Source organism: Phacochoerus africanus, chromosome 2, assembly GCF_016906955.1.
Source record: "Phacochoerus africanus isolate WHEZ1 chromosome 2, ROS_Pafr_v1, whole genome shotgun sequence".
NCBI lineage: Eukaryota > Metazoa > Chordata > Mammalia > Artiodactyla > Suidae > Phacochoerus > Phacochoerus africanus.
The window spans coordinates 221,308,930-221,324,152 of record NC_062545.1 but is presented as its reverse complement, the minus strand read 5'-3'; the positions used below and the strand labels follow the sequence as shown (position 1 = coordinate 221,324,152).

General features: G+C 43.5%; 1 protein-coding gene across 5 annotated transcripts in view; it reads left to right on the top strand.

The window, feature by feature from the left end:
* VLDLR (very low density lipoprotein receptor) overlaps nt 1-14,951 on the top strand; it is a 31,537-nt gene extending 16,586 nt beyond the window's left edge. The window contains exons 4-19 of one of the 5 annotated variants that reach the window (XM_047767706.1): nt 1,318-1,440; nt 3,103-3,474; nt 3,578-3,700; nt 3,789-3,911; nt 4,349-4,468; nt 4,567-4,692; nt 5,172-5,343; nt 6,204-6,422; nt 7,303-7,421; nt 8,258-8,397; nt 8,956-9,097; nt 10,240-10,386; nt 11,569-11,652; nt 12,029-12,109; nt 12,957-13,126; nt 14,296-14,951. In XM_047767706.1, the coding sequence (XP_047623662.1) occupies nt 1,318-1,440; nt 3,103-3,474; nt 3,578-3,700; nt 3,789-3,911; nt 4,349-4,468; nt 4,567-4,692; nt 5,172-5,343; nt 6,204-6,422; nt 7,303-7,421; nt 8,258-8,397; nt 8,956-9,097; nt 10,240-10,386; nt 11,569-11,652; nt 12,029-12,109; nt 12,957-13,126; nt 14,296-14,331 (2,297 nt within the window). In that variant the 3' untranslated portion in view covers nt 14,332-14,951. The remainder of the gene's footprint in view (nt 1-1,317; nt 1,441-3,102; nt 3,475-3,577; nt 3,701-3,788; nt 3,912-4,348; nt 4,469-4,566; nt 4,693-5,171; nt 5,344-6,203; nt 6,423-7,302; nt 7,422-8,257; nt 8,398-8,955; nt 9,098-10,239; nt 10,387-11,568; nt 11,653-12,028; nt 12,110-12,956; nt 13,127-14,295) is intronic. The other 4 variants (XM_047767708.1, XM_047767709.1, XM_047767707.1 and 1 more) reach the window with 4 other exon arrangements.
* Nucleotides 14,952-15,223: the final 272 nt, after the last annotated feature.

Here is a 15,223-nt window from a genome sequence, read left to right as displayed (position 1 = left end):
TTAAGTATTGTGGAATCTAAATCTGGTTAGGTTTCCATTGCCTACCTTAAAGTTAGGCCAGTTGACACCAAGGTCAGTCAAGTCATTAACAGTTGATCTTGAATAACATTAAAGAATATTCTTCCTAGTCTAAAAGACTGACGTTCTCTTGGGTAGCTTCACTATTGAACCTTTAAGACTGAAGCCAGAAGATTTAAGAACTCCTTGACTAGGTGCATAGATTCAAATGTTTGATGATAATGACTCTGAGCAGATGGTACTCTGGTCCTGGAAGCTAAGTCAAGATGTGAGGGTCCCCCATGGGCCAAGTATAAAATAAGCTTTTAGATGCACAGTTTCTCATGTCATTAAAAAAAAAAATCTGTTACTGAAAGGATAAGGTGACTAGACTTAGGATGATAGTCATTTTGAACAAACCTGTAACTAAAACTTGTTCTGAAATAAGAGAAACTTCATAGGAATGCAAATATATTAGCCTAAGGCTGTTCTTGGGCTAATATTCAGGAAAAAGTCTATGAGGTCATAGAGGGAGAGGATTTGGAATAGATAAATAGGAATCGTTTGCATCTGCTGGTGGAGAAAGTCTCAATGTTCATTTTAAGGCAGTTGAGGCCTGTTAAAGCACCAAAAGTAGAGGTCTAACATGAACAGAATTGAGGGCTGGAATATGATTTCAAAGGATAATCAAGCAGAAGGAAGGTGGTGTGTTAAGTTCAGTTTTCTAGGCAAGGAAGGGGAGTAAGAAGAGCATCAGTCAAGGCAGGTGAGCTACCACAGGTGAAGATGGGTTCCATGAAGATTCAGCCCCAGGTCTTCATGGGGGCCGACCCCATGGAGTCAGGAATTAGTGGGGGTCCCTACCTTGCAAGATGCAATTGATAGGAGGTTGTGAAGAAGGCCTGTGAGGGGATCCAGGCAAAGAAGATGTTGTAGGTGTTAGAGCACCTGGCTTTTAATGAAGTTGGGATTAAGTGACACTATCTGGGCATTTCACTTGATACCCAATAGATAAATAGTGGTCAAGGAGCCAATAAACCTACCCAGGCCAAGTATAGTAAAACAAAAGCCAGAACTGAGCACGCCACGGAACCTTGAAGGAGTAACACGGTCAAGGCGTCCTGCCAGGTGGCATAGGTGGGCATGGCTTTCGAGCCATGGAGCTGGTGAAGGATTTACCTGGGCCTCAGGTAGTAAGTCACATTTCACCAGCGGGCCCGGCCACTGAGTTACACATGCTACCACTTCCAGGCAGCGCAGGAGCAGCAGCTTTGCACTGATGAGTCTGAAGGCTCTTTTGAGACTGTATATCATCAACAGATATGAGAACATGCCGCATAAATGAAATCAGCTGTGGCGCCCGTTCCACTCAGTGTATCCCAGTGTCCTGGAGATGTGATGGTGAAAATGATTGTGACAGTGGAGAAGATGAAGAAAACTGTGGTAAGAAGATCAGTGTTGAGTGGCTTATCCCCACGACCCTTTGGCTCAAAGAAGGGTGGGCATGAAAGGTGCAGTTGACTTGACTTGCTTTTCAGTGACCTGACTATCTGCTCGACCCCTTGTTCTTCCTAACTGCCCTCAAACTCTGAGAGAAGGGTGCATGGTACTTAACCATTGCTTGCTTTGGTGTTTCCTCCAGGCAAATAGAACTAAGAAGGTAAGTCATCCAAGGCACTACCCTGTAGAAGTAGCTCAGTGAAGCAGTCATTATGTAGACTCTGTTAGGGAATATTTTCTGGGCCTTCCTCACTTTGGCCCAATCACACTGGGAGCCTAAGGCTAGCAAATGCATCTTTGGTCCAAATTGGATCTCCTTAGTAGAGTAAATTACTTGAGTCTCACACCAGCATTGCTCAGCCCCCAAGCTAGGTCCTACTTTCACCTTTCCAAAAGTTAAACTCACACAGAAGTACGAATGAACATCTCACTGGCAGATACCCAAAGAAAACTCTACCAACCGGTGGTACCTTTGTCTCCTATCACAGTTCCCGCCTGTAAAAGCCGACTCTGTTTCCCAGCCTTTCATGTTTCTGCTCTTGGAAAACGTGTCATAAAATGCTCCATGTTAAAGGTGAAGCCCTGGGAAAATCTCTAGGTTGAACAAACATTGCATTGAATGTTCTTTCAAGCTACCGCCCTTTTTATAGGGCCTCAAAAACGACAGCTCCCAAGCCTGACAAGTGTGGGCCTCCAGTGGCAGTAAGTGTACAATGAGCTGAGGGCACTTGCGGTTGAAACACCAGTCTCGTGTGTAGAGGTCACCTACTCCTAAAGTCATTACCAGTGCACCTAGTCTAATGAGTTTTAGCATTGAATCCTAGAACTGAGCTTTATGAATCGGTAAGCTGTGGAACTGCCCAGTGTTTCCCTCTTAAATCTAGGCTTGGCTTCCCAAGAGAGTCGTGGTCTCCACCCCAGTTACCACCAAATTTTGACCTTCATTATTTTGGCAGGAATTTGTGTCCAAGTACAAACTGGCTGGTCTGACCAGCTTATCACTATTAGCACACCTGGCCGCTAGATTGCAATTCTAGCCCTAGCAGTCATTTTCTAAAACTTGAAAGTATTTAAGACCTGTTATTCCTGATCCTGGTTGAAAGGACCAAAAGAGAAGGAACCGTGTATGATGGTACAACGTAATAGCTTCTTTGTGGTGATGGTGTCATAATGCTTATCATGAGTGAATGTTTGCCTGTATACTTGATGTCACAAGTCTCAGCTTGTGATGTGGCCTGGCCTAATAAGCAGAATATCCATTTAAAGATAACTCATGTCTGCCTTCCCCAGTGAAATCTCTTATGACAGTTCAAATTATCAATCACTGTCCCTTTAAAAGTTAGTTGTGCTTCTCATCCCAAATTAATTTCTAGTCTTCAGCTCTTTTCATGGTCCTTTATTTCTGTTCTTATTCAAACATCCTTGCGTATTTTACATGGGAAGACTGTTTCCTAGTCTCCTAGGAACTGACTATGGATATAATTCGACTTTAGCTGTTAAGCTGGAAAGCTGGGAATCAATGATGTGTGTGCTAGGTTTTGGAACACGAGGCTTGAAAGGACCAATCCTGATGCATTTTCAGTGGGGCACCCTCTCTCTCTGTAGGCAACATCACGTGTAGCCCCGACGAGTTCACTTGTTCCAGTGGCCGCTGCATCTCCAGGAATTTCGTCTGCAATGGCCAGGATGACTGTAGCGACGGCAGCGATGAGCTGGACTGTGCCCCACCGACCTGCGGGGCCCACGAGTTCCAGTGTAGCACTTCCTCCTGCATCCCCATCAGCTGGGTGTGTGACGATGACGCGGACTGCTCAGACCAGTCAGATGAGTCCCTCGAGCAGTGTGGCCGCCAGCCAGTGATCCACACCAAGTGCCCAGCCAGCGAGATCCAGTGTGGCTCTGGCGAATGCATCCACAAGAAGTGGCGGTGCGATGGGGATCCAGACTGTAAGGATGGCAGCGATGAGGTCAACTGTCGTAAGTAGTTTTCTTATCAGCACAGCGTGTTTGGTGCACTTCCAGTGCACCCACTGGGGACACTGTGGCTGGCATCATTCCAAGCCATTCCCTCCCTTTGTAGCTTCTCGAACCTGCCGACCTGACCAGTTTGAGTGTGAGGATGGGAGCTGCATCCATGGCAGCAGGCAGTGCAACGGCATCCGAGACTGCGTGGATGGTTCTGATGAAGTCAACTGCAAAAATGGTAAGGGGCTCTTCTTGTGGGCTGTTAGCTAAAGGACTGCTCTGATGGACCCACTAATGGAATTTCTGTTCTGTGTTCTTGTTTGTAGTCAATCAGTGCTTGGGTCCGGGGAAGTTCAAGTGCAGGAGCGGGGAATGCATAGACATCAGTAAAGTGTGTAACCAGGAGCAAGACTGCAGGGACTGGAGTGATGAGCCCCTCAAAGAATGTCGTAAGTGAAGGGTTAGCTGGAGTGCCAGGTTGGGAAGGTTAATTAAGACCCAGCAGAGCTAAGGTGGTTTGGACCCTAATGCCTCGGTCAACTACTCTTAATGAACTAGGTTTAATTCCTGGACTTAACAGTGAAATTTTATGACTTACAAACCCAAGAAGTAACAAACTAATTCATAGTTTCAACCCTCAAATGTAAACGATTAGCAGTAGAGAAACTTGAATGCTGCTTCACCAACTGGTAACTTGCCAAGGATATTGGGTTTCCTGTTCCACCAGTACATGCTGAGTTGCACATCTATGAGACAAATTATTAGATTCTTAGAAAAATCATGGGTTTGACCAGACTATCTAGATGTGTTATGGCAAATAGCCTGGATTTTAAATGTTAATAGGATAAATATCAATTTGAGTAACTCTACTGTATTTTTATTTCAGATGTAAATGAATGCTTGGTTAACAATGGTGGATGTTCCCATATCTGCAAAGACCTGGTGATTGGCTACGAATGTGACTGTGCAGCTGGGTTTGAACTGATAGATAGGAAAACCTGTGGAGGTGAGTCGAAGAACAGAACCCTAGGGGTGATGGGAAAGGTCAGTAGATCTCCATAGGTTATCTAGGAACAGCAAGACTAATTGTAATTTCCCTCCTAGATATTGACGAGTGCCAAAATCCGGGAATCTGCAGTCAAATTTGTATCAACTTAAAAGGCGGTTACAAGTGTGAATGTAGTCGTGGCTATCAAATGGATCTTGCCACTGGCGTGTGCAAGGCAGTAGGTAAATGGACTTGAACTGGTGTTGCTCTGGTACCTTTATGAGTAAGCGCTGATGAAAGGTACAGCCAGTGACTACAATAGTCAAATGAAATATGAAATTAAAATAGTCCTTGAGAGCAATGCTACCAAACTCACAGTGTGATGTCATAGTTTAAATAGCACATCATTTTTCCCAGATACCTGCCTTGATCAATTCCTTTTGCATATGGTACTTAATTTCTGCTTCCAAAATTTGTGTGCAATTCACATAAGTAAGTTAGTCATCAGCCGCCCTCTTGTTGAATGCTGTGACCCCAGGACTGCCTTCTTTAACAGTAGGAAAGTGCTTGGAGGTCCCAGGGATGTTGGCAAGAGTACTCCTCAGGTGTTGAGCAGTGCCTTCACTTTAAATAAGTGCTCCTCCTCTCTTGGGAGGAGGTGATGTAGAAGGACCTTTCCTTCTTATAGCAAAACAAAATTAACCTGACTCCTGTCTTGCAGGCAAAGAGCCAAGTCTGATCTTCACTAATAGAAGAGACATCAGGAAGATTGGCTTAGAGAGAAAAGAATATATCCAACTAGTTGAACAGCTAAGAAACACTGTGGCTCTTGATGCTGACATTGCTGCTCAGAAACTATTCTGGGCTGATCTAAGCCAAAAGGCCATTTTCAGGTAACTTGCAATCCCATTCCTTGTATCTTGGCATAAGTCACTGTCACTTTGGGAAGGTTTGGAGGAATTTCCCTTGTCTCTAGCTCCAGTCTAGCATCTAATAACTTGGGAATAGTAAATCTATATACTAATTCTTTATTAAATTACTATTAGTTCCTCATCAGAAATGAACAATCACCTATAGAATAAAAAGATGGCTGTAACTCTAGGATCATGACAGACAGCATCATAATTTCTATTTTCTCCCCTTTCTCTCCAGTTAGTTGAGAACTGTTCATAGTGGCTACAAATTAAAATAGTAGTGGTAGCTTTTTCTTAAGGGGAACTGTAGAAATGAAGATGATGGTTATTGAAGTGATGAGCTTCACTTAGAAGTGTGGTGCTCTTTGGAGGTCCCATTGTGGTGCAGTGGAAACGAATCCCACTATCCATGAGGGTGTGGGTTCGATCCCTGGCCTCGCTCAGTGGGTTGGGGATTGGGTGTTGCCATGAGCTATGGTGTAGGTTGCAGATATGGCTTGGATCCCTCATGGTTGTGGCTGTAGCATAGGCCGGCAGCTGCAGCTCCTATTTAACCCCTAACCTTGGACCCTCCATATGATGTGGATGTGGTCCAAAAAAAAAAAAAATAATTAAGGAGTGTGGTATTCATGCATGTAGAGCACAGACCAACAGTGAGATAACCCACAGTATGAATAATTTAGAATCAGCTAGCAGTGTGGACACATAATTTTTGAGTGGCGAGCTGTGCTAGAGTTCTTTCTGAACCAAGTCATTGACCATTTTATGATCAGAAAGTCCATTCTCCAGGCTCTGATGGTGTCCAACTCTTAAATTTCTTGTGACCTATTCTGTTTCAGTGCCTCAATTGATGACAAGGTTGGTAGACATGTTAAAATGATCGACAATGTCTATAATCCTGCAGCCATTGCTGTTGATTGGGTGTACAAGACCATCTACTGGACTGATGCGGCTTCTAAGACTATTTCAGTAGCTACCCTTGATGGAACCAAGAGGAAGTTCCTGTTTAACTCAGACTTACGCGAGCCTGCTTCCATAGCTGTGGACCCATTGTCTGGGTTTGTATTCTGTGTTTTTCCTCTCATAGCCTTTCGGATGCTTGCTGCATAGGTCAGGAGCTTTCCTCATGCCCCAAGTAATACTGAAATCCCTAGACCTAGCTTTCCACAGTAAAGACTCATCCAGAACAAGGTATCATTGGTGCCTTAGTTGAATAACCTGGCAATGGCCTCAGCTCTGTGATGGGCCCTCCCTGAGCAGGTGACTGCTGGTTCATGAGAACAACACTTCTCATTCGAGGTACACCAAAAGCTTCTCCCCACCCAGCTTCTATGCAAATGATTTTTAATTCTTGTCCAGACACTGTAGTAGATTAGCTCTGAATGATCCAACCAAAGTAGTAGCATGAATTGTGAAAGTTTCAGTAACCACGGTACCTCAAGACTTTCATTTCAACATACAAGTTACCCAGAAGTCCAGTAGAAATAAACAGACCTCTCTAGAAACACTTCACTGAGGTGTGTGCCTAAATTGCCCCTAAATAATATAGAAGATCAGTTATTAGGCATTTGACTAAGGCTGTAGTTATCATAGTTGGCTCCATGAAGCCTCACTAGAGTGCAGTCAGCCCATCCCTACAGTAAAATTTAACAGATATTCATCTTTTACTCTTTTGAAAGAACTGGCCATTTATAAAGGAAATATATAACCTGAGATGTAAATGTCAGACTTATGTACAGTAATTTAACTAAAAATGAGCTTGTAGATACATAATGTTAACTTTTGTTTACCTAGAACATAATGTAGACCCTTAAGTAATAGTGTTCCAGGGTATTATTTGTACCCTAGAATTTTCTGCTCACTCTTTGGGCATGTCTGTCTCAAGCTACAACTTTATTCCTTCTAAACCACTAAGACCAATTTCTAATTTCTTTCCAGCTTTGTTTACTGGTCAGACTGGGGTGAACCAGCTAAAATCGAAAAAGCAGGAATGAATGGATTTGATAGACGGGCGCTGGTGACAACAGACATCCAGTGGCCTAACGGAATTACACTTGGTGTGTATGTCTTTCCTTCCTTGACTACAACTGGACTTGTCTTCAGAGTCTTAACTCATCTCCAGAGCTCCTTCTAGACTAGATCAGACACCTCCTGTGGTTCCTTCTATAGCAGGGGTTTGGGATGAGAGTAACTGAACAATACAAGTGGAATGGGAGACTTCACACATTACATGATCCATAATTCCCAGCTTTTCTGGGGCTAATATGTGCCTGGAATTAGGTGAATCTTGGGCCTTGGGAACTCTCATCTGAAATACTCTTGGTATAGGTGGCTTAGCATTTCCTGATTTGCAGGCTCATAACAGTTTTTTTCTGGCTCATAAAGGGAGAACAAGAAAACTCTAGCCTCTTTCAATACCTCCATAATGGGTGACACTATTTTATTTTATTTTTGTCTTTTTGCCATTTCTAGGGCCACTCCCGCGACATATGGAGGTTCCAAGGCTAGGGGTCTAATCTGAGCTGTAGCCGCCTGCCTATGCCACAGCCATAGCAACATGGGATCCAAGCCACGTCTGCCACCTACACCACACCTCACGGCAACGCCAGATCCTTAATCCACTGAGCAAGGCCAGGGATCAAACACGCAACCTCATGGTTCCTAGTTGGATTCATTAACTGCTGAGCCATGACAGGAACTCCATGAGTAACACTTCTTAAGTCAGCGACTTTGACAATCTTAGGTACCCCTTGAATCCCTCCAGCTGAATGTGGGTGCAGAGTCTTCATGCTGGAGAAGGAACCCTGAAAGTAGAGTTGGATTCCTTAGATATTTAAATGGAAAATGGAGTAGAACTGACTTCTTATACAGTGACCACACTTTTCCTACCCAGATCTTATAAAGGGCCGCCTCTATTGGCTGGATTCCAAATTGCACATGTTATCCAGTGTGGACTTGAACGGCCAAGATCGGAGGATTGTCCTGAAGTCTCTGGAGTTCCTAGCTCACCCCCTCGCGCTAACGATATTTGAGGTAAGATGGATGTCTCACGCCTAAGGGTGAACCTCTGAGTTATTGGAGCACCTCGGGGAGAAAAAACAGGCACAGGGGAAGGAGGGAAGGTCAGAGGAGCATGACCTGAGAAATCACTTTCACTTAAAACTTGGGACCAATCAATCAGATACTTATTCTTCACAGTTTGTTTTTTTGTTTTGTTTTTGTTTTTTGTTTTTTTTTTTGCTTTTTAGGGCCGCATCCATGGCATATAGAAGTTCTCAGGCTAAGGGTCGAATCAGAGCTACAACTGCAAGCTTACACCACAGCCACAGCAAGAGGGATCCAAGCCATGTCTGCGACCAGCCACACTGGATCCCCAACCCACTGAGCAAGGCCAGGGATCAAACCCACATCCACATAGATACTAGTTGGATTTGTTTCCACTATGCCGCAGTGGGAAAACCCTTGGTCTGATATCCCAAACCAGCCTTAAATAAACATAGTCCATTAAATTGCCAGTAAATAATAATGATCCTTAGATACTGACTTGTGTTAATCCTAAGGGTACTTGCTAATTCAGGGGTTCTGTTTTAGGATCGTGTCTACTGGATAGATGGGGAAAATGAAGCAGTCTATGGTGCCAATAAATTCACTGGATCGGAGCTGGCCACTCTAGTTAACAACCTTAATGATGCCCAAGACATCATTGTCTATCATGAACTTGTCCAGCCATCAGGTACTGTGGAGAAGCAGAGCCCTTCATGGCTCCTTGAAGGGCAGCAGCATGACACAGTGCCCATTGGGTACCCATAACTCTCGAGCAATTCATCTCGCTCTAAGATGGAATTTTCCCCTCCTCTACCCTCCCTCAAACACTTCCAACCTGGTGTTCCATATATTTTATTCTGTCTTCCAAGTGAAGGAGCTTCAGAACTTGAGCACTTAGCTTCCCTCCCAACCCTCAGTCTTTCATCTTTGTTTCAGTCCCTTCCATTTCCCCTTGGTCTTTATTCCCTCTTGTAAGACTTTGCTTTGTAAGACAAAGTAGCTTTTGTGCCACAGCCCTTTATTGCCGCACACCCCACCCCCAGTCATGACACATGTTAACAGAGAATCGTGTAGATCCTCAAACACGTCTGGTCACCTGGTTTAATGCTGAAAATACTTGACCAGTTCTATCCAATGAAACCTTTAAAACTCGTTCTAGCTGGGTGCCTTCCATTCTGAGGGAGCAAGGCAGGACAAAACCAGAAGACATGCTCAACTCTTTCCTCTGAGCCTTTGCTATAATCTCTGGACCCATAATGAGGACCAGTTCTGGTCACTCATCTTCCCCCACCTCTTCCCTCACCACCTGTCTGTTTATGGCAGAACTCTTTTTTTTTTTTTTTTTGTCTTTTTAGGGCCTCACCTGTGGCATATGGAGGTTCCCAGTCTAGGGGTCTAATCAGAGCTACAGCTGCTGGCCTACACTACAGCCACAGAAACACAAGATCCAAGCTGCATCTGCAACCTACACCACAGCTCATGGCAACGCTGGATCCTTAACCCATTGAGCAAGGCCAGGGATCAAACCCAAATTCTCATGGTTCCTAGTTGGATTTGTTTCTGATGTGCCACAATGGGAACTCCGTGTTTATGGGATAACTCTTGATTCTACTTCCAAGAAGTTTGTTTGGATCAGTGGTGTCCTTAGAGCATGCTGCTGGAACCCTTATCTTTATTCTCCACTGGTACTGCTTTAACTTTAGGGTTTGACAGAGTAGATGAGTTTAAGCTCCTTGGAGACAAGGACTCATGTCTTTAGCATCTAGAACAAAGCTTCAGGTCTAGCAGGCAGGGGAATCCCCATTTTAAAGGACTTTTATCTCTGAATAGGTAAAAATTGGTGTGAAGAAGACATGGAGAATGGAGGCTGTGAATACCTCTGCCTGCCAGCACCGCAGATCAATGACCACTCCCCCAAATACACCTGCTCCTGTCCCAACGGATACCGGCTAGAGGACAGTGGCCGGGAGTGCCAAAGTAAGTCATCTTACTTTTCAATCATAAGCAGGACATGCTACAGGCCATAGAATAAAACTAGCCATAGAGACAAGCCTGGATTTTATTTTATTTTTGTCTTTTGTCTTTTTTTTAGGGCCACACCTGCAGCATATGGAGGTTCCCAGGCTAGGGGTCGAATCAGAGCTACAGCTGCAAGCCCATACCACAGCCACAGCAACACAGGATTCAAGCCACGTCTGCGACCTATACTACAGCTTACAGCAATGCCAGATCCTTAACCCAATGAGCAAGGCCAGGGATGGAACCCGCATCCTCATGGATACTAATAGGATTCATTAACCACTGAGCCGCAATGGGAACTCCAAGGACGAGCCTGGATTTTAAGAATTCTATCTTTAACCCACTCTTAGAATAGCTTTAAGAACCTGTCTGCTACCAGTGCAGGCCAGGTGTTCAGTGTCATAACTTCAGGACTGACTTTTAACCCATTTCATCATAAGATGAGTCTACAGCTGACTGTACTGATCTGTTCCAATTAGTCACGTAGCAGCACTGAGCCAGCCAACTTGCAGATAATTAGACAAAGTCTTAACATTTTTCCACCAAAGTGAAAGGATTGAAATTATGCTTAAAGAAGGCTGTGGTTACAGGAGACCTTCTGGCCCCACTGGGTGATGTAATCTTAAACTCATCCTGAAATGAACCTTGCATTTTCATCTTCTGTTTAAGTGGCAAATTAAACTTTCATGTTTTGAGTAAGGATCTCACATCATGATGTTGTTTTTGTTAGCATAACACTGAGTCCCTGCAAGGTCTAGCTCAGTTTAGAGAAAGCAGATACAAAATAGTCTGGTTGTAGTAAAATTAGTATGTCTTCCGGTAAGCTGGCTTTGAGAGCATTTCTTGCAACCTTCAGAAGGCTGGAACTTTGCTTAGAGGGGTCATTAGTGTGGCTGTATATTTTTGTGAGCTGTTAAATTCCACATCCTTAACATTTTGCCCAAAGACTCGTGTGTCCCTGGTTTTGCATGAAGTCTCTTGTTTCCCCCAGTTTTGCCACATCCTCCATGCAACTTGGCTCAGCAGTGGTTTGTCAGTTTCCCATGGTATTAAAATAACCCATCACATGGCTTGTCTGGACTAAACAGCTAGCCACTCTGGAACCTTGGCATTAACCAGGTTCTTGATTTTATAATTCAGGTACTGCAACTACTGTGACTTACAGGGAGACAAAAGATACCAACACAACAGAAAGTTCACCAACTAGTGGACTAGTTCCTGGAGGTATTGAGTTCAGCATTGCCAACTGTTAATACCAACTAACAGCCACACTCCTTGTATCTGTTCCTTAAATAATTAATGCAGTCTTTAACTACTAGTTCTGGTTCTAATTGGTAGCGTATTTAAACTCTGAAGACTTAGGAGCTGCGGTCTTAGTCTGACCTGCCTTATTAAGGTTTCTATTAGAGCTGTTAGTGAAATGGCTATTACAGCACGCATCTCTCAGATACTGGTAGACCAGTTGTTCTTGGTACACAGCTATAGTAGATATTAAACATCAGTGATGGATGCAAGAGGGCATGAGGTTCTGGACCAGGTGGGTGAATGTCTAAGTCTGAATTCAGCTCCTTCTAAACTGATTCCCTTTATTCCCCTATAGGGATCAATGTGACCACAGCAGTATCGGAGATAAGTGTTCCCCCAAAAGGGACTTCTGCTGCCTGGGCCATCCTTCCCCTCTGTAAGTAGGTCCCCCACATATCTGGTCCAGTGAAATTCTTAGATATCAGATGGGTGTTTCTAGTTCATCTAGAGACGCCTTTCCATGGCTGCTTGCACTGTCGTAGCACTTGTGACACTGAATTACCTTTTCTCCCTGCCCAGCCCTACACACTGACTTCTGGGTCCCTAGCCTTCTATACAGTGGTATCCTTAGCACAGCTATGGTCAGTGATGAATGTTCAACCATTACATGCAAGATGCTTAGAGCTCTCAACTTCAGAGTTGTTCACACTGGCTCATCTCCTTTTGTGATAAGTCCCTTCAAATGAAGAGTCCTGTTCTGTTCCCCTTTGAAATATGTATGATGCTTCATACAGAGGAGATACACAGATGCTTAAATGAGTTCTTAAGGAGTTACAGAACTCGTAGAGGGTAAATTAGAAATCATGAAGAATGTTCAAACCCAGGGAGAAGAACCTCTCAAGCTATTAGAAGATGTGAGTTCTAAGGCACTCTACTATAATGGCCGCTTTATCCTAAATTACTGGATTCCAAGCTTGGCTAACACACCAAAAGGACCACTTGAAGAGCACTCCAGAAGCTTCTGCAGTTTGCATTCAGTCAGCCTGAGAAAAAGGGCCCAGGATTCTGCATGTGTCCAGCTGATGAACGCCAGTCTTTAGAATAAAACAACCAATGGTCTGAACTTGTTTTAAGCTTCTGGCCCATTTATATTCTATTAGTTATCCCAGCTTTACCAAACATGAAACTTTCACTCATGTAAATTATCACAGATTCTTGAGCATGATCTTTTCTGTATGTTTTGACATCAGGCCTTGCTCAGTCACCTTCTAACTTTTTTTCAGTGCTCTTAGCAATGGCAGCAGTAGGTGGCTACCTGATGTGGCGGAACTGGCAACACAAGAACATGAAAAGCATGAATTTCGATAATCCTGTGTACTTGAAGACCACTGAAGAGGACCTGTCAATAGACATTGGTAGACACAGTGCTTCTGTTGGACACACGTACCCAGCAGTAAGTCAGCTTTGTGTCTTTGTGTACCATGACTTGCAGTAAGACTTTTTACAAAGGAGACCACAACTCAAGCTATGGCTTTCTGGGCCAGGAAGAGCCATTAGAATCATGGGGCCACTAAATACATTATCCACTACCTGGAGATTAGACAGTCTAGCCCGTTAGAACATAAATAAGTCAGGTAACAAGCATTTGCCCCAAACAGAATGACAATTAAGTCAACTTAAGGTCATCACTACACTATTTGAGATATTTGGGGTTATAGAAACTATTAGCATGAACCAAGGATGTCTTTTTTGGACTGTTAAATCAGTTGCCTCCTGGATACTTAAAAATAAATTGGGGGAGTTCCCGTCGTGGCGCAGTGGTTAACGAATCTGACTAGGAACCATGAGGTTGCGGGTTCGGTCCCTGCCCTTGCTCAGTGGGTTAACGATCCGGCATTGCCGTGAGCTGTGGTGTAGGTCGCAGACGCGGCTCGGATCCCGCGTTGCTATGGCTCTGGCGTAGGCCGGTGGCTACAGCTCCGATTGGACTCCTAGCCTGGGAACCTCCATATGCCGCGGGAGCGGCCCAAGAAATAGCAACAACAACAACAACAACAAAAGACAAAAAGACAAAAATAAATAAATAAATAAATAAATTGGTATATCCTATATAGGAGGTTGACTAAAGTACATAGGAAGATTCATTTAGCCAAAATGACCAAATGCTTGCAAATAACTTAGCCTGCCTCAGATGATTAGCTTTCCCTCTAGCAGTAGAGTCAGTCATATGTTCTTCCGTTGAAACCCACATGGAGTACTTGGCCTTCACTTAAGGAATAGTCAGAACAAGTGCTAAGTGCTCCCTTAAGCTCTAGCAAAACAAAAGTGATGGTCAGTTCATGGCATACAGGTGTTCATTCACATTTTTCTCCAGGTCTTAAGATCATTAAGTAGAACAGGCAGCATCAGTCACGCTCTTTTCTTCCTCTACCAAGAAAGATATAGTTGAATTCAAGTTAAAATGCATCCATGATGCATCTCAATACTGTTTGGGATCTGGCTTCCCTTCTGTGCACCTCTGGTCCCTAAATGACCAACTCAAAAGCAAGATTCATTTTAGAGACTGAAGTTGCTACCACTGAGGGGTCACCAAACTCATTCCATGCTTTTTCTTTTCCACAGATATCAGTTGTAAGCACAGATGATGACCTAGCTTGACCTCTGAGACAAGTCACCACCTTTGAGGTCTAAACCAGTAATACCCCCACTTCGGAATGGTAACCAAGCCAGCAGCTGAAGCCTCTTTCTTCCTCCAGTTTGGAAGAACATCAAGATATCTTTGTGTGGATCAAGCCTGTATACTTAACCATTTTTATATAACTTTTGTAAATACACCCGTCCACATTCTACTTCAGCTTTGGATATGGTTACCAAAAGTATCTGTAACCCTTGAATTTCTCAACAGTATTGCCACCTCTGGCCAAATATGCACTTTCCCTAGAAAGCCATATTCCAGCAGTGAAACCTGTGCTATAGTGTATACCACCTGTACATACATTGTATAGGCCATCTGTAAATATCCCAGAGAACAATCACTATTCTTAAGCACTTTGAAAATATTTCTATGTAAATTATTGTAAACTTTTTCAATGGTTGGGACAATGGCAATAGGATAAAACGGGTTACTAAGATGAAATTGCCAAAAAATTTGTAAACTAATTTTGTACTATGAATGAAATCTTTGACCTCAATGGAGGTTTGCAAAGACTAAGTGTTCAAACTACTGTACATTGTTTTTTCCAAGTGCTAAAAAAATTAAACCAAGCAGCTTAACCATGGTTTGTGCCTATTCCTCTAGGATAAACTTTAGTAAACAGCTTGAGTAGTATCAGGTCTTCTAAATATGAGCTATAGATGTTGTGTAACTAAGCCTCTAATTTGGTTTGTTTCTCTTACAACCAAGTATCAAAAGAGTGAGCTACCACTTCATACTTGCATCCCCAAGTATTTCTCATTTTGTAAAAGAAGCTAGTTAGCCTGCACCTAGAATTCTTCTTGTTTGAGGAAAGTTCCTGTTCTCATTAATTTGTTTCCAGTAGTATAGACCAAG